Raw genomic sequence first — 23785 nt, forward strand, 5'->3', positions numbered from 1 at the left:
GGCCGCCGCTGCAGTGCGCAGGAGCCCTTGGTCCGCGCCCCAGAGCCAGGAGCCCGACAGAGAGCTCCCGAGCTGCGTCCGGAGCCAGGCAGGGGTCGCCGCAGCCTGGATGCGCCCTGTGGCGCGAGCGCACGCAGCATCCCGAGCCTCCCGCCGCGCGACGGGGATGCCCGCTCTCCGGGCCCCGGGGCTGGGCCCCCGGCGGTAACCGGAGCGGGGGGGCGCGCCCCCCCAGCCGCAGCTGCCGCGCCCGCGCCCGGGCCAGTCGCCTCCGGGCCCCATCTCCTGTCGCCGCGCTCTGCGCACCCGCCGCCCTGCGCGGCCATGGGGACGCTGCTGGCCCTCGTGGTGGGCGCGGCGCTGGGTGAGTGTTGCTGGGGGACACGCGCCATCTGCGCTCGGGATGCCCCCCGCCCGCCCAGGAGCTCGCCAAGTCTCTGCCTGGGAAGTTGTGCGCGGTGCGAGGTCGCTAGGGTCGCGGGACCCCGGGCGACACGGGAGGATCTTGGAGCTGCAGGGGATTCTCGGGGCGGGGCGGAGTGGGGGGCACTTGGCACGCAGGTGGGTCTGCGGGCGCCGGGCCGGGGGCGAGGAGACGCGGAGTCAGCTGCTCGCAGAGCCCCGCAGGCTGCAATGTGACACCCACAGCCGCGTGAGGGGTGGGGGAAGGCGGCGCCCGGGGACTGGGGCCGGGAGAGACAAACCCGGAGGGATGGATACCGAGGGAAGAAGACTCCAGGTATGCCCTGGACGTGGGAATAAACCGAGAGGCTGAGGCAGACAGGGACATTGGAGCGAGAGAGTTAAGAGCCGGAGCCAGGGACAGAGAAACTTGAGAAAGGTGGAAAGATCTGGAGAGACCGGGAGGGGATGGAGATAGAGAGGCAGCCCCAGGGACAGAATGCCTGCCAGATGGAGTTTAAAACAGTAACAGTAATAGTAATGGTGAGATCTACAATGATGGGAAGACAGAGTGAGGGACACGCCGATGCTGGGACCTTCAGACACCCCTAGAAGAAATAAATATGGGGGAGAGTGGGGGCAGCAGGCAAGGTGAACCAGAAGCCCTGAACACTAAGAGATCAGGAGGCTGGGGGACAAGGGAGAGACCCAGAGCTAGAGACATGACTTCATCAGCTAGTGAGAGGTGGAGGTGAGAGGGGCAGGGAAGAGGGTGAAGGAAGGACCCGAGGGCCAGGGACCCAGTAAAGACCCCGAGGCAGGAAAGAACTTTTAACTTGGGGTGAAGGCTTTGACATGAGGGAGTCTGGGGGAAGGGGGACAGGGCCGGGTGGTGAAGATGGGGAGGGGGTGGACTGCAGAGGCTAGAGGGAGAAGACGGCAGGGCTGGAGTGAGCCCCCCTCAGCCAGCCTTCCCACCTCTCAAGCCTGGCTGGTTCTGCAGACCAGCTTCGTGGGGGGAGTGACATGGAAGGCTAGCGCTACTGCCTAGAAGGCTGTTGGCCTTCTGGGGACCAGGGCACTTCGGTGGAGTTACTCCCCACAAGGACATCCTGTTTCCTGGGGCCTCCGGAGTGCATACTCTACCTAGCAACTACTAGGAACAAAGATATGATTTCTTCTAGCTAACAGGCAGAGGAAGGGGAGAGGGGGTAAGGGTGGGGGAAACTGAGGCTCCCAGAAGATGGGTGACTTGTCAAGGTCACACAGAGAGTGAGAATCGGGGAGCAGCTTGGCACCCAGTATTTGTGAAAATGCTGAAAAGGAGACAGATGCTTTCCGTGGGGCAGCGAGCGCTGTTGCCTAGGGTGGCAGGTGCCTCGCTGACTGCATCCCGCTGTGTGCGCAGTGTCCTCAGCCTGGGGGGGCTGCGTGGAGGTGGACTCCGAGACTGAGGCCGTGTATGGGAAGACCTTCAAAATCCTGTGCATCTCCTGTAAGCGTCGCAGTGAGACCAGCGCCGAGACCTTCACGGAGTGGACCTTCCGCCAGAAGGGGACAGAGGAATTTGTCAAGGTGTGTGGGGGTGCCTGGACTGGGCTGGCATCCGGGAGATGGAGCCCACAGTGCTGGATCTCAAGGGTGTCTGCTTGCTTGCTTTTCAGTGTTGCTTTTAGTGCTATTGAGACAGGGTGTTGCTAAGTAGCTGAGTCTGGGCTCTAACTCTTGGCAATCCTCCTGCCTCAGCTTCTGGGATTACGGGCATGCACTTAGCTTGTGTGAGTGCTTTACTAATGATGAAGATGTGGATATGATAGGTGACCTGGATTTAAATCCCCACTCACCGCAGACCGCTGATCACCTTAGGCAAGTCACTGAGCATGGGTCCTGAAACAGTGAGGGGCCGTGGTCTCCGCCTCATTTTTTTAATCACGTGTGTGTGTGTGTGTGTGTGTGTGTGTGTGTGTGTGTGTGTGTGCATGCATGCTATGGCATGTGTGTGGACATCAGAGCACAACTTGCAGAAGTCCACTCGTATTCTACCACATGGATTCTAAGGCTGGAACTCAGGCTATCGGTGTGGTGACAAGAACCTTTACCTGCTAAGCCATCTCGCTGGCTTCAACCCGCTAGGTCTGCGTGAAGGCTGAATGAGCTGATGCAGCTGGCATATGGCAGGTTGTGAAAAAAATGTCACTGGAATTATGTGGCACCAGCAAAAATGTCTTGGGCAGGTCAGAGAGCAAAGCTTTCCACTGTATGTGTATTTTGAAATGTGTGTGGTAGGAGAGGGAGGCTGTACCCGATGGAGACTGGTGGCTGGGAAATAAGTAGAGAAAGGGGCTGCCGAGGCCAGGCAGAGCTTCAGACTGTGGAAGTGTGTGTGTATGTGTCTCGGGGCTAGGACAGTCAGAAGCTGCTATGGTCCAAGGTGAGATCTCAACCTCCTTGATTTCTCACTGCCCAAAGTCAAGACGTCTGAGCTTGGGCTGGGGACATAGCTCCACGAGAGAGCACTTGCCTGAAACCCACCAATAAGGAGCTGGGGGCGAGGCTTAGCAATGGAGCTCTTGCCAAAATTCAACAGTGAGGGGCTGGGGCGTGGCTCAGTGGTGGAGCCCCTGCCTAGAATCCCCCAGTGAGGGGCTGGGGTGTGGCTCAGTGGTAGAGCCCCTGCCTAGCATGTTCAAAGGTTACAATGCTAGAAACACACACACACACACACACACACACACACACACACACACACACACACACACAAAGATGTTGCTCCCATATATGCATCATCTGTCTTTGGGAGGGTCAGACTGGGGACGTCTTGGGGGTCACTTGTGGAAGACAGGCCCAGACAGTGACTTATATACCCCACTCATCACTAACCACCCCAGATCCTACGCTATGAGAACGAGGTGCTGCAGCTGGAGGAGGATGAGCGCTTTGAGGGCCGTGTGGTGTGGAATGGCAGCCGGGGCACCAAGGACCTGCAGGACCTGTCCATCTTCATCACCAACGTCACCTACAACCACTCTGGCGACTACGAATGCCACGTCTACCGTCTCCTCTTCTTTGATAATTACGAGCACAACACCAGCGTCGTCAAGAAGATCCACCTGGAGGTGGTGGACAAGGGTGAGTCGAGCCTCGTCACCCTCCGGCTAGCCAGATGGAGGGACAGATGGAAAGAAGGGACAGGCTGGTGCCACACGGAGACCAGCCAACAGCCCGCAGCCCGAGGGGGAAGAACACCCCCTTTCTGGCTCCGGAATCTTCAGCACTTCAGCCCTGGTCTGGGAGGTCAGAGTAGGCCTTTCCCCTCACAAATAGTGTGCACCACGCTGCACTCATGATGTGTGACCTCTGACAGGTGTCTTTCTATCTCTGAGACCCAGGATTGTCCCCAGGGACCAGAGAGAATATTGTGTGTGGCTTGGAGTGTCTCTCGGGTGAGGTTACACAGCGCTGGGCCTTGGGCCTTTTTGGGGACCGCAATGGGAACAGCAGAGGCCTGTGGTGCTTCTGAGTGCAGCCAGCATCTTACTTTTAGCTGTCTTGGACCTCTACCTCAAACCATCTTATCTTTTAGTTTTGAGGCAGGGTTTTGCTTTGTAGCCCAGGATACCCTCCAACTCCTATTTTCCCCCTTTTTTTCTTTCTTTTTCTTTTTCTTTTTCTTTTTCTTTTTCTTTTCCTTTCTTTCTTTCTTTCTTTCTTTCTTTCTTTCTTTTTTTTTTTTTTTTTTTTTTTTTTTTTTTAGGAGGTGGGTTTTGAGACAGGGTTTCTCTGTGTAGCCTTGGCTGTCCTGGAACTCACTCTGTAGACCAGGCTGACCTCGAACTCTCGGAGATCCACCTGCTTCTGCCTCTCAAGTGGGGAGATTAAAGACGTGTTCCACTATTCCAGGATAGACCATCTTCTGATTAGCATCAGTTGGAATTTTCCAGAGTCCCCGTGTCCTATTGTCTTAGAAAGTCAGGGAGCTATTCCAAGCCTGGAGGCAGTGAAGGACTCTGGGAAGTGGGTCCCTAGGGGCCGGTAGCACTTCATATTTTCCAACCTGGTGCCTTGACCTTCTGGCTTCTTAAAAAGTCCCCGCTGGACTCTCCCACCAGCATCTGAGGGAGGGGCTTCACCACCCCCATTTTGTGGACCCAAAGACCCAGGCTCAGGGAGATGAGATCCTGCAACCAAGTCACCTGCCTGGGTCGTGGATGGGAACCCAGCCCTGCCTGGGTTAACAGCCCCCAGCCCCAGACAGTTTCTCACGTGCATCCGTGCACCATCAGCCGGAGCCTGCAGGATCCTTTTTATAATTAGCTTTTTATGTTTCTCATCAAAGTGGTACAGAAGGCAAGTGAGAGGCGCATCTGAGGGAGGCACGGGGACGTCACCATGCTGGGTGCGTGGTGGGTGGTGGGCACAGAAAGTGGAGTTTTGCCTGCAAGAATGGGGTTCAGTAGAGCTCAGGCCGCCCCAAAACCAGGCCTCACAAGCCCCAGCTTCTGAGGGGGAAGCTGGAGAGTGCCGTTAGTCTCCGTCTCCGGTGGGCCCTTGCTCAGGGCACCGCCACGGTAAAGCTTGACTTTTATCCGCATTCTTCGCCCTGTTGTAACTCCTGAAGCCTTGCGCTGGCGACTGTCCTCAGAACACAGAGCCCTTTCTGCTGAGCTCGCGTTTACAGAAGAATCTAGCATATTCTAGCATTTTCTGCATGCCGTTGAAGCACAGTACTGCCGCTTTAAATTTTTATTATATTTTTATTTCTTTGGTCTGAGAAGCATCTGGCGTGTGCATGCCATGGTGCACACGTGGAGGTCAGAGGCCAACTTGCGGGAGTCTGCTCTCTCTCCTCCCACCACATGGACCCTGAGGGTCAAACTCAGGTTGTCAGGCTTGGCGGCAAGTGCCTTCACCTGCTGAGCCATCTCAGGGCCATAGTATTATTGTACTATTTTGGTATTTACTTACTTACATGTTTATTTTGAGAGACATTATCCACTATGTAGCCCAGGCTAACCTCAGATTCACATTCCCACTCAAACAAATTCTCCTACCTCAGCCTCCCTAGTGCTGGGATTATAGGTGTGAGTCACCACACCTGAAAAACTGATGTGTGTTATTTTGTTTTCCTAGACACAGGGTTTCTCCATGTAACTCTGGCTGTCCTGGAACTCACTCTGTAGACCAGGCTGGCCTCAAACTCAGAGCTCTGCCTGCCTCTGCCTCCTGAGTGCTGTGATTAAAGGCGTGTGCCACCATGGGCAACTGGCTATGGTGATTTTTTTTAATGTTTCATTTTTTATTTATATTCTTTTGGGGCTTTTAAAGACAAAGTCTAATGTTACCCAGGCTAATATAATGTCCAACTTGCTATATAGCCAAGGATGACCTTGAACTCCTGATTCTCCTTCCTGTACCTCCCACATGCAAGGATGACCGGTATGTGCCACTTTGCTCATTTTATTGAGTGTTGGGGCACAAACCCCAGGCTCCCTGCATGCTAGGCAAGCACTGTGCAGCCTGGGCACCTGCTCTGGGCTTTTTGATGCAGCCTCTCTCTCTGCAGCTCAGGCTGGTTTGAGACTTCTGCCTTAGCCGCCCAGGTGCCGGGGGGGCTAGAGATGGGAGCCATCCCACCCGGCCCCTACCAGGTCTGCTTGTTCTTCTCACTCTCTGTCTTACTGGGATCCTGGTGTCACCCACTGGTAGCCCCTAAACACACATGGAATCACACCCAAAAGCAGAGTGATGGATGAAGGGCTGAGGAGGCCCCTCCCAGGATGGCTGTGGAAGGTGGCAGGATGCAGGAGGGCACCACAGGAGACGGCAGTAATGCACGTAGGAGAATCTGAACCTCACAGTGTCTAAGGCTGCTGGGGACTCTGGCCCACAGAAGGGCTGCTGTGTGGACCCACAGGCAGCCTTAGAGGACCCCTGTTGTCTTAAGAAGGCAAAGGCCTGGTGTGGAGTCCCTGGCCTGTCATCCCCGCTGAGGCTGAGATGGAAGCCTGGGCTGTAGAGAGAGTTCAAGGCTAGCCTGGGGAAGATGGCAGGACTCCATCACAAAATGAAAAGAGGGATGTGGCTCAGTGGTAGAGCTCTCGCCCAGCGTGTGTAAGGCTCTGTCTGGCTTCAGTCCTCAGGAAAGGTGGGGGTGTTCAAAGAGCCACTATAAGGAGCCACTGCCCCTCCGTGTGACTCGATGGGCTCTCCTTGGCCTCAACTCATCTGTAAAGTGAGGACCCCTCAGTTCCTCCTCCTGAGATGCCCCATGGCTTGCTGAGGATGGCCTGGGTATTCATCAGCTGTTCTGGGGCTCGCCTTGGCCCCTCTGAACAGTTATGCTTGGAGTCCAGCCCCAGCCAGCTCTGAGCCCATCTTGGCTGTGCATCTTTGGCTCAGCACTGAGCTGTCTCTGGGCCTTGGAGTCCTTCTCTGGAAAATGGGCTGTAGATAGAAAAGACAACCCAATGGAATGTGCTTGTGGCATGCCTTAACTCTCAGCATTTGGAATGTGGAGGCAGGAGGGTTGTGAGTTTGAGGCCAGCTTAGGCTACATAGGGAGTCTCTGTCTCAAACAAAGTAATTTAGCACAGAGTCAGGTGGAGAGGGGTCACTCATGGCATGTGTAATGGCTGATGAATGAATGAATGAATGAACGAATGAACGAACGAATGGGGGAGCATCCAGCCCTGCACCCTGCCCTCCCTTCCTCTGACCCAGAAACAGCAACATTGTCCAGGCAGGGTGGCAAGCACAAGGCTCACAGGAGAGGAAGACCTCACGGGCCAGCAGGGGTGGGGCATGGGGCAGGGGAATGAGATCCGGGCTACCAAGGGGGCCAGGGATGTAGGGTGGACACCAGCCAAATCCGGCTGAGGACATGTGCCAAAGTGTCCTTCCTTTCCAGTCCCCTAGCTGGACACGCTCCCTTTACAGTTTAAATTTAGGCCCCATGAAAGGAAGCAGGAGAGGCAGGCCAGCGCCGTGGAAAGCGGGGAGGCTTCCCGAAAACAGCCAATGCCGGGCAATGCTGGCTGCCATGCTCTGTGTTCCTCTGTTGCCTCTGCCCAGCAACTCCGAGTGGTTTTGTCCTCATCTGACAGAGGGGCACTGGGGCTCAGAGAGGGGGTCATTTGCCTGAGGTTGCACAGCTAATAAAAAGCAAAGCCAGAGCCAGATGGTGGTGGCGCACACCTTTAATCCCAGCACTCAGGAGGCAGAGGCAGGCGGACCTCTGTGAGTTCAAGGTCAGCTTGATCTACAGAGCTGGTTCCAGGACAGCCAAGGCTATGCAGAAATACTCTATCTCAAAGGAGAAAAGATAAAAAAAAAAAAAAAAAAAAAAAAAAGCAAAGCCAGTTCAAACCCCAACAACAGACCCAGAGTGGCCCCAATTACAACAGTAATAAGAACACCTGCTGAGAGTCACTGTCCCGAGAAACTCATCTTGTGTTTGTTTTTTTCTGTTGGAGGTAACAGAGGTTCAGAGAGGCTTAGTCACCTTTCCAAGGTCACACAGCCTGCAGAGTGACCCCAAGGCTTTTGATTTGCAGAGTTACAGACTGTCAGCACAGCCTGTGCCCCCTCCTAAATGTCACAAATGCCACAGGGAGGCAAGTTGACAGCGATCCCTAGGCTCATCCTAGCACCCTGCCCCTGTCAGAGTAACTGTCAGCCTCTAGGAACCAACACAGCGACCTTGTCTGCGGCCCAGGCTGGCAGAGCTTGAACACAGCAAGCGGTTCACACCCTGGGGCTGTCTGTCGTGTCTCCTTGAGCTAGAGCCTCTGCCGCCTCCTTACACCCTGCCCGGCCCCTGCAGCCAACAGAGACATGGCGTCCATCGTGTCGGAGATCATGATGTACGTGCTGATCGTGGTGTTGACTATATGGCTGGTGGCGGAGATGGTGTACTGCTACAAGAAGATAGCTACTGCCACGGAAGCCGCCGCGCAAGAGAACGCGTGAGTGGGGCCGCCGAGGAGGGCTGGGGCCGCCGAGGGGGGCTGGGGCCGCCGAGGGGGGCTGGGGCCGCTGCCCGGGGCCACCTGTCACTCAGAGCCTCTGTGCCAGAGAGACAAGAGTAGCTGGTTGCAGATGAGAAAACCCAGAGAATGTGAGCATCACCCGTCTGCCAGGTAGCAAAGCCAGGATTCGAACCCACGTCTTTGGGTTGCCTCCGCGGAGTCCTGAATGTCACAGAGGCGCCCTGCAGTCACAGAGAGGCCTCTCATTCAGACTCAGGGGGAGCTCAGCCCAGCCCGTGGCTCTCTCCAGTCTCAGTAGCCCTGCATGCCTGGGGCGGGACTCAGCTACCCCACTCTGTTCAGGGTTGGGCCCAGGGGTCACCGTGTGCCTTGCCTTTCCCTGAACAGCTCGGAATACCTGGCCATCACATCCGAGAGCAAAGAGAACTGTACAGGCGTCCAGGTGGCCGAATAGCGCTGGTGAGGCTGACGGACCGGCCTGGGCACCGCCAGCCAGGAAGGTTCAAGGACTGGGTCTCCAAGTCTCCACTTCTTACCCTGCAGGCCCTGGGCTTCACCTCAAGGCAGAACCAGCCCTGCCGGGTACCCTCTCCCGGCAGTGGGGATCGGCCCCTGATGGGGACCCTCCCCGCGGCAATAGGAGTCAGCCCACCGGCCTCCCCACCTCACAGTCCTGCAGAGGAGCCACCTGGGTGGGAGCGGGCAGGGACTGATCCCACCTCACCCACCGCCTCCCGCCCCCCTCCCACCGCCATGCATGATGGGTGAAGCAATATGGCCGCCCCACCCTGCTTTTGCTGCCTGTTTGGGGAGGGGGCGGTGAGGCCAGGGGGCAGGCCCCGCCCCTTCTCTTGCTGATTTGCACATAGGCCACTTCCCACACGCACTGCCAGGCCGGCCGGCCCCAGCCCTGCTTGAGGGGGTCAAGAGTGGGGGCCGGGACAGGGACGGTCGTGGCCAGGGGGTTCCGGGCCTCATCTCCCCTCCGCTTCCTCCGGCTGGACCTGGGGTTCCCTCTCTGTGACACCTCCTAGCCCTGGCCCACCCGCCCTCTCTCACCAGCCTTCACTTGTGGTCTCTTGGGAAGGGCCTCTTCGGCCTCCTCTCTCTTTACAGAAGTAGTTTTTGTTCATGAAATAAAGATTCTTGGACTCGAGTCTCTATTCTCTCATTAGCATCCTCTGCTCCCCCTCAGCCCCAGACCCAAAACCTCGGGGTGTCTCTTGGGAATCCTCCTTCCCGGCAAGGACAGGGCCTCGGCCACATTTAAGGGTAACACCAGGGGCTGATGAAGTGCTTAGAGCTGGGTCAACGCTCTGGAAGTCATTGTTTTCCGTGGGTAAGAGTCGGGACCGGAGTCCAGAGGTGGCTTTGGGATCTGCAGGGACAGGCAACGGGACCTTAGCGTTTCATGGGGCTTGCTATGCTTTGAGAACTGTGAGTAAGTTTGGGGGAAGCCGGGCAGCGGTGGCGCATGCCTTAAATCCCAGCACTCGGGAGGCAGAGGCAGGAGGATCCCTGTGAGTTCAAAGCCAGCCTGGTCTACAGAGTGAGATCCAGGACAGACACCAAAACTACACAGAGAAACCCTGTCTCGAAACACACACACACACACACACACACACACACACACACACACACACCTGCCCCCCCCAAAAAAAGTTTTGGAGAGGTGGAGAGAGAGAGGGCAATACAGTGAGACAGAGCTAGAAGGATGGACGGAGGCAGAGAGATAGAGACAGAAATAGAGACAGGTAGACAGAAGAGAGAGAGAGAGAGAGAGAGAGAGAGAGAGAGAGAGAGAGAGAGAGAGAGAGAGAGAGAGAGAGAGAGAGAGAGAGAAGGAAGTCAGCCAGGAAGACCCATTGGCCAGGCAGAACCAGTGTGACCCCTGCCTGAGCGAGGTTTCAGGTCTGGGTCGGGAGGAGGTACAAGCCTGTTGTGTGGAGACAGCTGTTGTGACTCAAATGCCAGCCTGGGCCACCGAGCTGGTGTAGATGGCCTCCGGGCTGTCTGGTGTTTATCTGGCTCCGGGTCTGGGGTCTGACGCGCATGGCACCTGGCTGCTGGTGGGACTGGGCTGCACTTGCGTCTAGCCACTTCCGGCCACTTGGCCTGGGCCTGGGCAATCGGTGTTGCATTTTCAGGGCCAAGCCCCCCATCCCCCTATCAGGACTTTCCGGGCTCCAGAGGTCACTGGGCAGGCAGCACAGCGGCTGCCAAAACAAACCAGCCCCCGTGACTTGTAGGAAAGTGGCTGGGGGAGGGGCCGGGCCCCGCTAGGGACAGGAAAGGCTAGAGGCCCATGGCGGCATGGACTGGCGCACAGGAGGGCAGGGGGCCGGCATGGAAGCAAAAGCGAATGGACGGCTCCCTGGCCACAAGCATGGTGGACCTAGGGGAGCCAAAACTTGGCAGCTCATTCCTCCAGCTGAGAATCCCATCCTTCGGGGCTCCGGGCACACCTGAGTGCCCCTGCAAGTGGGAGGCCAGGCTGGTGGCTGAGCCTACCCGGTCCAAGCCCTGCAGGCCCCGCCCCATTAGCCAGGTGGCCTCAGTGGCAGCCAGTCCTGGGGTCCGCCCTTCCCCGCCCCGTCTCCGCCTCCCACCCAGCCCCCTCCTCCTCAGGTGAGGCTGCTGGCTCTGCAGGCCCCACGCTGCTGGCCGCCGCTGCCACCTCTGTCTCCCGCGCTGCCCGCGGCTGTGGGGACGCCATGCCCCTACCCAGGCCCGGAGACTAACCCCAAACCCGCACCATCTCCGGCGGACCCCAGGGTAAGGCGCAGAATGCGGAGCCCCTTGTCCCCCACCAATCTGACGCCCACCAGCCCATACAAGGGAGCCCAGGAACCCCAGATCACCTCCACCCTGCTTTTCCTGCAAGCTCAGACATCCGAGGACTCTCCAAAGTTTTTCAGCCCTCAAGTGCCCTGGTCTCGGCCCTCCAGGCTCTGCCTTGCCACTCCAGGTGTCCGTCCCCCTGGTGGCTGGTCACACATTGCCACCACTGACCCCCTCCCAACCTCTGCCCTTGCACGCTCCGTGCCCAGCTCAGGGCCAGCTGCTCCCTGGATGAGCGCCTGGGACTGGGGGCGCCAGGACAGAGCCAAGCCAGGCTCCCCAGGTCGTGCCTCCTTGTTCCTGTCCCTAGGTTCCGCCCCAGCCCAACAGGTCAACCTGGGAATCATTAACAAGAGTCTCTGACATGGCGAAGAAGGAGGGTGAGTCCCCCTGTCCCTGAACCCCAGCTTCGGCCCTACCTAGCACTCATCTCCCGGTTTGTCTCCCAGCCTGTACCCAGCTCCCTGTCTTGGGGTCCTCCTGTCAGACTCAAGACCACCCTGCCCCGCCAGAGTCCTCGTCCGTCTGATTAACTATTAGCCAACCGTTCTGTGTGGCTATCTCCTCACCACCCCATATGAACTTCCCGGTCCCTTAGTTTCCCCTCACGTCCCAGGGATTTCTCAGCTAACCAACAACATGTCGTCTTCTGGGGGCTGAGGTGGGGGCTGCTGCTGTTACCATCTCGGTTAAGGGTGTAGAGTCAGGCAGGCTGCTTCTGTTGGCTTTTGCTGTGTGCTCTTGGGCAAGTAGCATCACATCTCTGGGCTTCAGTCCACCCTTCCCTGCAGTCAAGTGTGGACGGATAATAATAACTCCCTCCATGAGGTTGTTGGGATCATGGAACACTCAGGCAACAGCTTGGGACTCGGGGCGTGAGATACGTGTTGGAACCCAGAGGTGTTCTGAAGGAGGTCAGTGGCTGTGGGGACCCAGGAACCCAAGGACCCAAGACCCCCCCATACCCAGTTCCAGGCATTCCTGCCTCCCAGCCCTGTGGGCAAAAGAGCAGGACTTTGGACTTGACATGGGTAGAGAGAAGAGAGGCACCCGGGGGGTCACTGAGACGCTCATGCTGGAGGCCGGCCTCTCCTGCTACCTTGTCTGTTCTTGGGGACTAGATGGACATGCCAGTCAGAGCAGTCCCCGTGCCCCCCACCCCGCGCCCCAACTCTGGCTGTCTTTTGGGAGCCAGGCTAGCTGAGTTCATTCCCAGGCACTTTCTAACTGTGTGGCCCTGGACATACTCTGGGCATCTGTTTCCTCTCTAAAATGGCGAGGGTAACTGTGGTGTCATGACCTAACTGACACCAGGTAGGGGCAGTAAACATGTGGGCCCGGTGATGAGACGGGTGTCTGGACTCAGACTCCAGGCCAGCAGTGGTCCACTGTGAACTCAGGCTTTCCCTTGCTCTGTACGAAGTGATCAGGTGAGTGACAGAGCCTGGCCTCTTTGGGACTCTTTCTTGCCTGGAGATCAGTGAAGTGAGGGACCAGGGCTAGGGCCTATGAGGAAGGAAAGGGAGAGAATGCCTGATGGTGCTGGGGCTGGCTGCAGAGGGGAGACAGGAAGCACACTCTCGGCGTCCCCAGGCAGCTTGCAGCGCTCTGAGAGGGCAGCCCTGGGAAAGGTGAAGTGTTGATGCTAACAGCTCCGTCCTCTTTAACTGTGGTGCTAACAGCTCCGTCCTCTTTAACTGTGGCACAGATTGAAGGGGTTCCAAGGACAGTGAAGTAAGTGACGTGTGATCCCAAAAGCCTCTTCAATGGCCACTGCTGGTGTTTATGAGACTGTGATGGCTGTGGAAGTGCATTCCAGGCTTCCAGCCCTGCGGCTGGGGCCCTGGAATCAGAAGGAATGATGTGTGAGATACAACTCAAAGGATGATCAAGGAGGAGGGAGGAAGAAGGGCCTGCCAGGCAGGGGAAGATGGGCAGAGTGCTCAGCACAGGTGTGTGCTGGAGCTAGTGTCTGTGGCTGACCAGTCTCAGGAGCATCCTTGGCAGAGTGAGGTCTCTCCATAAGGTAGTGCTGGAGGCTGCCCTAACTCTTGTTCTTTTTCTTTCCACCCCTGGAATAGTGAAGATCAAAGCTAGGTGCTCATATATGCTAGGAAAGAGCTCCACCACTGAGCCACGCCCCAGCCCCTCACTGGGGGATTCTAGGCAGGGGCTCTACCACTGAGCCACACCCTAGCCCCTCACTGGGGGATTCTAGGCAGGAGCTCTACCACTGAGCCACACCCCAGCCCTCACTGGGGGATTCTAGGCAGGGGCTCTACCACTGAGCCACGCCCCAGCCCCTCACTGGGGGATTCTAGGCAGGGGCTCTACCACTGAGCCACGCCCCAGCCCCTCACTGGGGGATTCTAGGCAGGGGCTCTACCACTGAGCCACGCCCCAGCCCCTCACTGGGGGATTCTAGGCAGGGGCTCCACCACTGAGCCACACCCCAGCCCCTCACTGAGGGATTCTAGGCAGGGCCTCTACCACTGAACCATGTCCTCAGTCTTTTTTCCTTTTTCTTTTTGTTTTGACATTTAGTCTCACTATGTATCCCAGGATGGCCTCAAATTTAATAATCCTGCTTCAGCCTCCTGAAAATTGGGATGACAGGCTTCTAATCAACATTCTGTGAGTTCTATTGTTGGGATCTCTTGATAGTGACCAATGTCTGTCTGAGAATTTGAAGAGACCTATATTCAGGACTCTGGACTCTAAAAGTCATGCTCATTCTGATGGGGGCTGGAAATGCTCGGTCCAGGACACCAGGGAGACCCAAGTCAATGTTCTGGACAGAGAAGGGACAGTTTGGGTTCACATTTACATTTCTCAGGTCTCTGTGTAGAGCCAATTTAGTACTGTGGGTGTCGGGCTTGGGGCTCGCAAGTTGGAGCAGGAAGGAAGTGTTCAGTAGCTGAAAGGAGGTCCTCAGAGGAGGGTGAAGAGCTGGACTCCTGTGGGGAGCGGAGGAGGTCCTGGGATGAGGGTGAAGAGCTGGACTCCCGTGGGGAAGGGAGGAGGTCCTGGGGTGAGGGTGAAGAGACAGGACTCCTGTGGGGAGGGGAGGAGGTCCTGGGGTGAGGGTGAAGAGACAGGACTCCTGTGGGGAGGGGAGGAGGTCCTGGGGTGAGGGTGAAGAGACAGGACTCCTGTGGGGAGGGGAGGAGGTCCTGGGGTGAGGGTGAAGAGACAGGACTCCTGTGGGGAGGGGAGGAGGTCCTGGGGTGAGGGTGAAGAGCTGGACTCCCGTGGGGAAGGGAGGAGGTCCTGGGGTGAGGGTGAAGAGACAGGACTCCTGTGGGGAGGGGAGGAGGTCCTGGGGTGAGGGTGAAGAGCTGGACTCCCGTGGGGAAGGGAGGAGGTCCTGGGGTGAGGGTGAAGAGACAGGACTCCTTTGGGGAGCGGAGGAGGTCCTGGGGTGAGGACTTCTGAGATGGGGCTGCTGTGGGGAGGGGAAGAGGAGGGACAGGCTTTGAGAGACACTGTGGCCAGCATGGATGTGGTGAATGTGAAGAGGAAGCTGTGCAGAGGCTGAAGAAGCGCAGGATCCAACATGGCGGTCAATGCTGGGATGAGAGGCATGCCCAGTTCTCAGGCATTATTGAGCTATTTTCCTCTGTAAACGACACCTTGTCTTAAACCACTAACAGGAACTGCCCTGGCAAGATCCTGCACCACTCCCTGCTCTCTTCCTAGTGCCGATTTTTACTGTGACCACCAGCCTTGCCACCAGGGACAGGGTGAGAGGGCTGGGGCTCTTGCAGCCTCCAAAGTACTCTGCAAAGGCCTCACTCGAGCTGGGGTCAGTGGAAGGCTTCCTTGGCAGCTGTAGTCGGTCTATAGGATCTCTGTCACGCTGAGACAGAAAGTCCTCTTCTCTCTGGTCTGCTGGCCTCCCACGGTCTTCCTCCAGCTCATGCCAAGTGGCTGGCTCTTTGGTTGTTCCTCTACCAGAGTGTGCACAGTCCTGCCTGCCAGTCTGTCCCAGCCTGTGCACTTCCTTCCATGTGCAGCTCTGCACCTTGGTATCTCCCTTTGCAGGTCTTAGATAATCTCTTCCCGAGGTGTCTCCCCGTTTCCTTTGAGAAGCCCCACTTGATCCCCTGCCCTACAGAGAGATGGAGCGGAGTTCTACCACATTGGTACACTGAGGCTCAGAGAGACAGTGACAGTTGCCCATGATCACACAGCAATAATGGCTTATAAGCATTTATCAAGGACCTGCTGTATGCCAGGCACAATGGCAGAGCGAGAGGCGGTTCGGCTTCTTGGGGACAGACTTTGGACCTGGATCTCAGTGTGCCCAGGGCTCAGGAAGTGGCTGCAGGCTGAGTCGCTGGAGATGTGTGGCTAAACTATCAGGGCACCATGATGCCAGTCAGAGATAGAGGCTGAACACTGGGCACATGGCGGGTGGCAGCTGGGGCTTGGCTGTTCGTTTAAAGCACTTTAGAGTTATTTAAAGAGTGGGTACTAGGTGCGTTCTCATTTAACAGATGGGGAACCTGGGACTCACAGAGGCAGCTTCACGTGTCCAAGACCCCAGCCAGGAAAGGGTAAGGCCACTAATCTTTTTTTTTTTTGGTTTTTCGAGACAGGGTTTCTCTGTGTAGCTTTGCGCCTTTTTCCTGGAACTCACTTGGTAGCCCAGGCTGGCCTTGAACTCACAGAGATCCGCCTGCCTCTGCCTCCCGAGTGCTGGGATTAAAGGCGTGCGCCACCACCGCCCGGCAAGGCCACTAATCTTATTTTTTTTCCTTCCCTTTATGTATTTTTATTTTCTACCTGTGTGTGCATTGACGCACATGTGTATGAGTATGATGTGTGTGGGTGTGGGTACCTGTGCACATGCTGGGGAGGACACTGAGTGTCCTGATCTGTCACTCTGTCTTCCTCCCTAGCTACGGAGTCTCTCACTGAGCCTGCGGCTCACTCAGCAGTGCTGGGCTCACAGATGTGCACCACCACACCTGGTATTTTATGTGGGTGCCAGGCCCTACCCCTGGTCCCCATGCTTGCCCAGCAAGTGCTCTTACTTACTGAGCCTTCTCTCCAAGGCCACTATTTCAAAGTGAGGTTGCCAGGCATGATGGTACATACCCATCATCCTAGCACTCAAGAAGGCAGAGACAAGGGGATCACAAGTTTGAGGCCAGTCTGAGTTTCGAGGACAGACCTTGTCTTAAAAACAAACAAACAAACAAACAAACAAACAAAAAAAACATAGCTGGGCATTAGTGGTGCACACCTTTAATCCCAGCACCCAGAAGGCAGAGGCAGGCAAGTCTCTGTGAGTTCGAGGCCAGCCTGGGCTACAGAGTAAGTTCCTGGACAGCCAGGGCTACACAGAGAAACCTTACCTCAAAAAAAACAAAAACAAAAAGAAAGAAAAAACAAAAACAAAGAAAGAAAACAAAAAAACAAAAAGCCAGAACCATGGGCAGGTATGGGGGTACATGTTTATCATCCCAGCACTAGGGAGGCAGGGCAAGAAAGCTCACTAGTTGGAGGTTGGCCTGGACTACATGGTGAGTTTGATGCTGGCATTGCTATGTAGCAAGACCTTGTCTCAAAATAAAAAAAATAAATAAATAAATAAAAAAACTGAACCAAAACCAAAAAACCCAAAATAAGTTCAGCTAAGTTTTAAAACTTGTGTTCCCAACCTCCCAGGGGCAAATTTGATCTTGGAGCTGGGTCTTGTGAGAAAGAGGTCTGGCTTTAGGGTTACCAAGAAGGTGAAGGTCAGAGGTCACAGACACCTCAAAGTTGTAAGAATTTCTGGAAGAGGGTCTGGGGACAGGCTAGCAGGAGGCAACCAAAGAAGTCCAGAAGTGCCATGTCACTGGAGAGGAAGAACTGTGCCAGCACCAGGCAGGGAGGAGGGAGCTGGCAGCCGGCCGAGCCATACCCCCTTCCCAGCTGGAACCCTTGGGGAGCCAGACACCTGGCTGTCCACGAGACTGGAACTGGACAGCCCTGCCAGCTGCCTAGCCCTGGGAAATGGGGCTTTAGGCACCGCAGGCCCAGGCCCGATAAGGTACTCTCCATTCCCTGGCAGGGTGCTGGCCCAGTGCCCAACCCTTGCTGTGCTGAGGACAGGCCTGGCAGTGACCTCAGCTTGGTGTCTGTTGCAGGTGTCCGGACCGCATCATGTTGCTCCAGACCCAAAGTGGCGGCTCTCACTGTGGGGACTCTGCTGCTCCTGATAGGCATTGGGGCCGCATCCTGGGCCATTGGTGAGAGCATCTCCCTCCCCCAGCTCCTGAGGTCTCACCTACCCCAAAGGCTGCAATCTGCCTGCTCTCCCTTCTCCCTTCTCCACAGTGACCATCCTACTTCGGGGTGACCAGGAGCCACTGTACCCGGGTGAGTGGAGCAGGCCTGGATCCCTAGGGTGTCCTGGAGGGAAAGCGTGATGGGGAGCTCAAAGTATTCTTGGGACTGGTAACTGCGTTTGTACTTGATGCCTGTCATGCTGTTGAAAAAAAGGATTTTGTCTATAGCTCAGGCTGGCTTAGAACTCACCCAGGATGGCCTCAGATCTGTGGCAATCCTCCTGCCTCAGCTTCATGGTGATGGGATTACATGCATGAATCACTGTGTCCAGGTCTGAGGCTTTCGTCTGAGTGACTCAATGAACTCCCATCTGAGTACTACAGACCCAATTCTGCTTAACTTCTGAGGTCTACCTCCCAAGGGTGTGGCTGCTATCCAAGCCATAGACAAGTCACCCACGAGTGTCCTATGCAGATGAAAACATTTTCTTTTTCAACTTTATTTTTGAGAAAAGATCTGAGGCTGCCCAGTTGGCCTCAAACTTACTATGGAGGTCTTGGTCTTGGTCCTCCTACCTCCGCCTTCCAAGTCCCGGGACTACCAGGTGTGCATCACTACATAGACCCAGCCTGCAACTGAGGCTGAGGAGTTGCTCGGTCGGCAAAGGGCTTGTCTCGCAAGCATGAGGACCTGAGTTCAAGTCCCAGAACCCATGTGGGAAAGCAGAGTATAATGGAGCAGGTTTGTAATCCCGGCACTGGGGACAGAGGCAGGGACAGAAGGCTCCCCGGGGGCTCCAGACAGTGAGAAAGCCTGTCCTCAAACCACGGTAGACACTGCTTAGGGAATAATACCCCATGTTATCTTCTCCACATACACAAATATACATGGGTACCTGCTGTGCACACACACACACACACACACACACACACACAAATATACATGTGTACCTGCTGTATACACACACACAAATATACATGTGTACCTGCTGTACACACACACACACAAATATACATGTGTACCTACTGTACACACATACCCCCCACACACACACACGTGCACACATAGAGAGTCTGAAAAAGAGTAGAAATTATCAAAGTGCATTGCTCCCAAAGAGAGCAAGAGTTAAGTTTTTGCTTATACATTTATACACAAACAGCCTCAAAAGCCTTTTGAATGTGGGGTTGTTATTCTTCCCTTTTACACAAGGGGAAACTGAGGCTTGACCATGTGATGGTATGCCCTGGACCACAGACCTCCCATCATGATATAAATTGTGATGGACACATGTGTACCATGGGTGTGGTCAAAACTCATTCCAGAGGGGTGGGATGAATTCAGTAGACTCCCAGCTCTGAGGAAATAGCGGCTCTATCTGTCCTTTATACGGATGGCGGCCAGTAAGGATGGAGTCAGAACAGACTTGTGGGCGTGACTGCGCATGCGGAAGGAGCAGCCACAGGAACACAGAGGCAGTAACCACAAGCAGAAGGAAGGGCCGAGGCTTCCCCGAGGCCACCTCCACCATGCTTGTCTGTGACCCAGGGAAGCAGAAAGGGGTGGTGATGGGGAAGTGGAGCATGCTTTTTCGAAGAAACGAGATTCCAGATTTGAACAGTTGACATTGGACTCAGTCACCGTGACTGAACTTAGAAACACTGACCCTGAGGCCAGGGACCAGCCCGAGGTTTGATGGCATTGGCTCATTCCGTCCTGCCAGAGCACGTTTTCCTGTAGAGTGAAGGGCATAGACGCAGGCCGAGGCTCAGCATGGTAGCATACATCTCCCCACGCTTAGAAGAATGAGGCAGGAGGACTGTGAGTTTGAGGCTAGCCTGGGCTACACAGTGAGACTCTGGCAGTCAGGTGGTAGTCGTGTGTAACTCCAGCTCAGTTATTTGTCCAGTAACTACTGAAGTCATTGCCATAGTGAAAGCTTGCACGCCCCAGGCCTGGCTGCAGTCTAAGGCTACCGTCATCCCAGTGTTTTGCATATGGGGGAAACTGAGGCTCTGTGAAGCAGATTGCCTTCCCTAAGCCCACAGGTCAATAAGTGACAGAACAATAGATCAGCAGGCCCTAACGCTCCCCATGGCACCAGGATGGGATCCCAACCCTAAAGACTCAGGATATGGCCCTGCCTGACTGGCAGTTTACCTTGGCTTGTGGATCTGTCTCTCTGGACTCAGGGCTTCCCTTTGGTCCCTAAATACCTGAATCCTCCAGTATCATCACCACCTTCACCTTGGCCTCCTCCTCCTTCACAGTACTGATGAGAGAACTCAGGGACTTACACATGCTCAACTGCTTAGCAAGGGTAGAACCACGCCCCAGCCCCTTACTGGGGGATTCTAGGCAGGGGCTCTACCACTGAGCCACACCCCAGCCCCTCACTGGGGGATTCTAGGCAGGGGCTCTACCACTGAGCCACACCCCCAGCCCCTCACTGGTGGATTCTAGGCAGGGGTTCTACTACTGAGCCACACCCTAGCCCCTCACTGGGGGATTCTAGGCAGGGGCTCTACCACTGAGCCATGCCCCAGCCCCTCACTGGGGGATTCTAGGCAGGGGCTCTACCACTGAGCCACACCCCCAGCCCTCACTGGTGGATTCTAGGCAGGGGTTCTACCACTGAGCCACGCCCCAGCCCCTCACTGGGGGATTCTAGGCAGGTGCTCCACCACTGAGCCACACCCCCAGCCCCTCACTGGGGGATTCTAGGCAGGGGCTCTACCACTGAGCCACACCCCAGCCCCTCACTGGGGGATTCTAGGCAGGGGCTCTACCACTGAGTCACACCCCAGCCCTCACTGGGGGATTCTAGGCAGGGGCTCTACCACTGAGTCACACCCCAGCCCCTCACTGGGGATTCTAGGCAGGGTCTCTACTGCTGAGTGACAGCCCCCACCCTTTTTGACTTTTCTTTTTGAAATAGAATTTTTGCTAAGTTGACCAGGCTGGTCTTGAACTGTCCTTAAACCTGGACTTCTCCCGTCTTAGCTTCCTGAGTAGTTGGGATCACAGGCCGCATCCCCAGGTGCTCCACTGTCCTCTTGCCAAGGCAAAACTCACCAGTGCCCGCCTGGAGCTGGGGTTCCCTTGCACCATTTCTGAGCTGTGGCCTTCTGAGAGCTTCTACTTCCTCCTCTGGGATGTGGGGTGAGCAGAGCCGAGTGGGAAAAGAGGAGATAGTTGTGCGCCTTATCTATGCAGGGCTCAGCTTTTAGGCATCTCCTCCTCGCCCCTCCTTGAGCAAGCCCTTCCTAAAGCTCACACTGCATACCGTCCCCACCCCGTAGCCATCCAGCTGTCATAAACCCTGACAGTTTATGAGCATTCCAGGGAGGCAGAGATGTTTTGTTTATGGGTCAGGCTGTCTGTGGCAAGTAGCAGGTGCTCAGGAAATCTCCCCTTTAAGAATAAGCATGAGAAGAGTTGGAGTTAAGCATGCTTGTAATCCCAGCACTCGAGAGGCTGAGGCAAAATGATTGAAAGTCTGAGGCTAGCCTGGGCTACATAGCAAGACCCTGTCTTAGAAAACCAAAAAAAACAAAAAAAACAAAAACAACAACAACAACAAAAAAAAAAAACCCCACAAATTGAAGAGCCAAGGAAGGCAGCGATCGTGACTCAGACAGGGCTCCGGCCAGTGCCTGCGCCCCGAGGGTAGCGCTTCCTAGAACACAGATAGACGGCACAGACAAGGAAACACGACCTTGACTGTAGTCCCACTTTATTTTGCTCTGGGATCTTCACACTTCTAAATATATCTAGCAGTTTGGTAAGCACACCTGGCGATGTACAGCACACCAGAAGAAACACTTTTAAAGTAACACACAACAGCCCAGAAGGTGCCTTTAAAACAAACGGCCTGGGGTGCACAGCCGTGATGGACAGCCACTCAGAAGGCTGAAGCAACAGAGTCGAAAGTTCTGGGACTGCCTGGACTACCAAGTGAGACCTTGTCTTCCTAAAACCAGAACCAGACAAAAAAGAACGCATTTGATGTTTCCCCTCCCCTATCTCCAGGATCCTCCCAACGCACACTCATTAAAAATGACCTTCACCTGCCTGCAGACGCCCATACGGTTGGAAATATCTTGAGCAGTTAGGAACGATGCCTCCTGACTCTTGTCTTGATCCCGGGGGTCGGGGTGGCAGGCACCGCTCTGTGGGCGCTGTCAGCCAGTCTTGATGAAGGCCAGAGACGAAGGCCACATTTGGAGCCCGCTGTTCCAGCAGCTTTCCTCATGCTGTGGAGGAGCATGTGCTGGGCAAGAATTCTTCAGAGACCCAAGCAAGGGGCAGAGAATGTGGAAGCCAGAGGGCACTCGGAGGTCAAATCCTGGTTGGCTGATTGTTAGCTGTCTGCTCTGAACAAGTCTATCCTTTGATGTTTAGTGCACCATCTGTGAGATGTGCACATAAGTTATTATTTTTTTATTGGTGCTGGGGATTGGACCAAAAGCCTTAATCATGCAGGCAGGGCCTCTACCACTGAGCCACACCCCAGCCCTCACTGGGGGATTCTAGGCAGGGGCTCTACCACTGAGCCACACCCCAGCCCTCACTGGGGGATTCTAGGCAGAGGCTCTACCATTGAGCCACACCCCAGCCCCTCACTGGTGGATTCTAGGCAGGGGCTCTAACACTGAGTCACACCCCAGCCCCTCACTGGGGGATTCTAGGCAGGAGCTCTACCACTGAGCCACACCCCTGCCCCTCACTGGGGGATTCTAGGCAGGGGCTCTACCACTGAGCCACACCCCAGCCCCTCACTGGGGGATTCTAGGCAGGGGCTCCACCACTGATCAAGGATGACACCAGCCCTCTTTTTACATTTTATTTGAGACTCTTTTCCCTTAGGCTGACCTTGAACTCACTCAATTGTCCAGGCAGGCTTTAGACTTTGATCCGTTAGCCTCAGGTTCCTAAGTAGGTTAGATGGCAGTCTTGTCCCACTGGGTTTAGGTCTCTGCCTGCAAAATATTCCCAGGATCCCCCTCTTGTCCCTGTGCTGCCCCCTGCTGGCCTAGCCTCTGTCCCTGTCACACTGAGTCAGTCCGGGTGCCAGTTCCTGCCCTCCAGTGTGCCCTCACCAGCATCCCTGAGTGAGGTCAGTGTGTGAGCCCTTAGCCCCAGCTCTGAGTCCTGGTCCGGCTGGCTGCATGTTGGTCCAGCTGCAAGCTAACTCTGCCATCCTCTCTCTGCCTCCTGGCTGTTCCTCACCCAGCTCCCCGCCTCACTCAGCCTTCGGATCTCCGCTCTCTGTTCTTCAGTTCCTCTGGCCTACTTCTCGGCACCTCTCAGATCTCAGCCTCTTTCTCACCTCCTTCGTCTACTTCTCATTGCTCACGTGGCACCTTCCCACCAAAGCTGGCCTTGCCTGCCCACTTACAGCAAAGTGCAACTCCACCCCCACAGCCCAGATCCCCAGTCCTTCTGTCGCCCTTGCCTGTCTCCTCGGCCCCTTCTGCTGTGACACAGGACACGTTTCCGTTATTTGTCATGCTGGTTATCTGTCTGCTCTCCTGGGCTTTGTACTGCATACAGGAAGAAATTTTGTGTGATTTATCTACAGTCTAAAATAGTAACCAGCATGTTCAAAGTATGTGGTAAATACAAAGAAGCACCCCTAAGGGGTGTGACCTGACTCGGGTGTGAAGAAGGCTTCTCTGACCTTATGAGGACGGAGGGAGGGCCAAGGAGCATTGGCCACCCAGACTGCCCCGGCCACCCAGGCAGCACCAGTGCTGTGAGCTGGCCTGCTGAGCTAGCCTGGCCTGCATTATGCCACCCCTCCCCCCTCTCACTTTCCCCTTTTCTCTCTCCCTCCATTCCATCTTTCATTCCGTCCTGAGACATAATATAGCCCTGACTGACCTCAGACCCACAGCCCTCCCGCCTCAGCCCCCAAGTGCTGGTACAGCAGGTGTCTTCATGCCTGACTCTTGTTCGGATTTTTGAAACAAGGTCTTCTAACTCTACGCCCTGGCTGGCCTGGAATTAATATGTAGTGCACACTAGCCTCAAACTTGTGACGACTCTCCTGCCTCGGCCTCCTGAGTGTTGAGATGATAAGTTGAAGCCATCCACCATGCTAAGGTGACTCTTGGATCACCGAGTCCATCTCCCAGACTTTACTTGGCCGACAGAAGAGCCTGGGTTCTCCTCCTCCTCCTCCTCCTCCTCCTCCTCCTCCTCCTCTATTTATTTTATTATTATTATTTTACTGTTTGTTTGTTTGAGACAGGGTCTCTCTATCAAGCCCT

General features: G+C 55.6%; 2 protein-coding genes across 3 annotated transcripts in view; both read left to right on the top strand.

Moving 5' to 3' along the window:
- On the top strand, positions 1–9546 carry Scn1b (sodium voltage-gated channel beta subunit 1). The gene is made up of 6 exons (XM_006982087.3): positions 1–364; positions 1811–1977; positions 3291–3531; positions 8225–8366; positions 8778–8849; positions 8934–9546. The coding sequence occupies exons 1-5, from the start codon at positions 325–327 to the stop codon at positions 8842–8844; spliced, it is 657 nt and encodes a 218-aa protein (XP_006982149.1). The 5' UTR covers positions 1–324; the 3' UTR covers positions 8845–8849; positions 8934–9546.
- Hpn (hepsin) overlaps positions 9531–23785 on the top strand; it is a 19767-nt gene continuing 5512 nt past the window's right edge. The window contains exons 1-6 of one of the 2 annotated variants that reach the window (XM_006982085.4): positions 9531–9827; positions 11019–11165; positions 11542–11611; positions 15731–15790; positions 17372–17473; positions 17562–17603. In XM_006982085.4, the coding sequence (XP_006982147.2) occupies positions 11596–11611; positions 15731–15790; positions 17372–17473; positions 17562–17603 (220 nt within the window). In that variant the 5' untranslated portion in view covers positions 9531–9827; positions 11019–11165; positions 11542–11595. Of the gene's footprint in view, positions 9828–11018; positions 11166–11541; positions 11612–15730; positions 15791–17371; positions 17474–17561; positions 17604–23785 lie in introns of those variants that run through there. The other variant, XM_016000668.3, reaches the window with a different exon arrangement.

Source organism: Peromyscus maniculatus, chromosome 1, assembly GCF_049852395.1.
Source record: "Peromyscus maniculatus bairdii isolate BWxNUB_F1_BW_parent chromosome 1, HU_Pman_BW_mat_3.1, whole genome shotgun sequence".
Classification (NCBI taxonomy): domain Eukaryota; kingdom Metazoa; phylum Chordata; class Mammalia; order Rodentia; family Cricetidae; genus Peromyscus; species Peromyscus maniculatus.

Bases quoted from the DNA above. Each gene is read 5' to 3' on its own strand.
- Scn1b (XM_006982087.3), top strand. From the start codon at position 325: ATGGGGACGCTGCTGGCCCTCGTGGTGGGCGCGGCGCTGG. The intron at 3,532-8,224 runs GTGAGTCGAGCC...CGGCCCCTGCAG, and splicing joins CCTGGAGGTGGTGGACAAGG to CCAACAGAGACATGGCGTCC. The intron at 8,367-8,777 runs GTGAGTGGGGCC...TTCCCTGAACAG, and splicing joins GCCGCCGCGCAAGAGAACGC to CTCGGAATACCTGGCCATCA.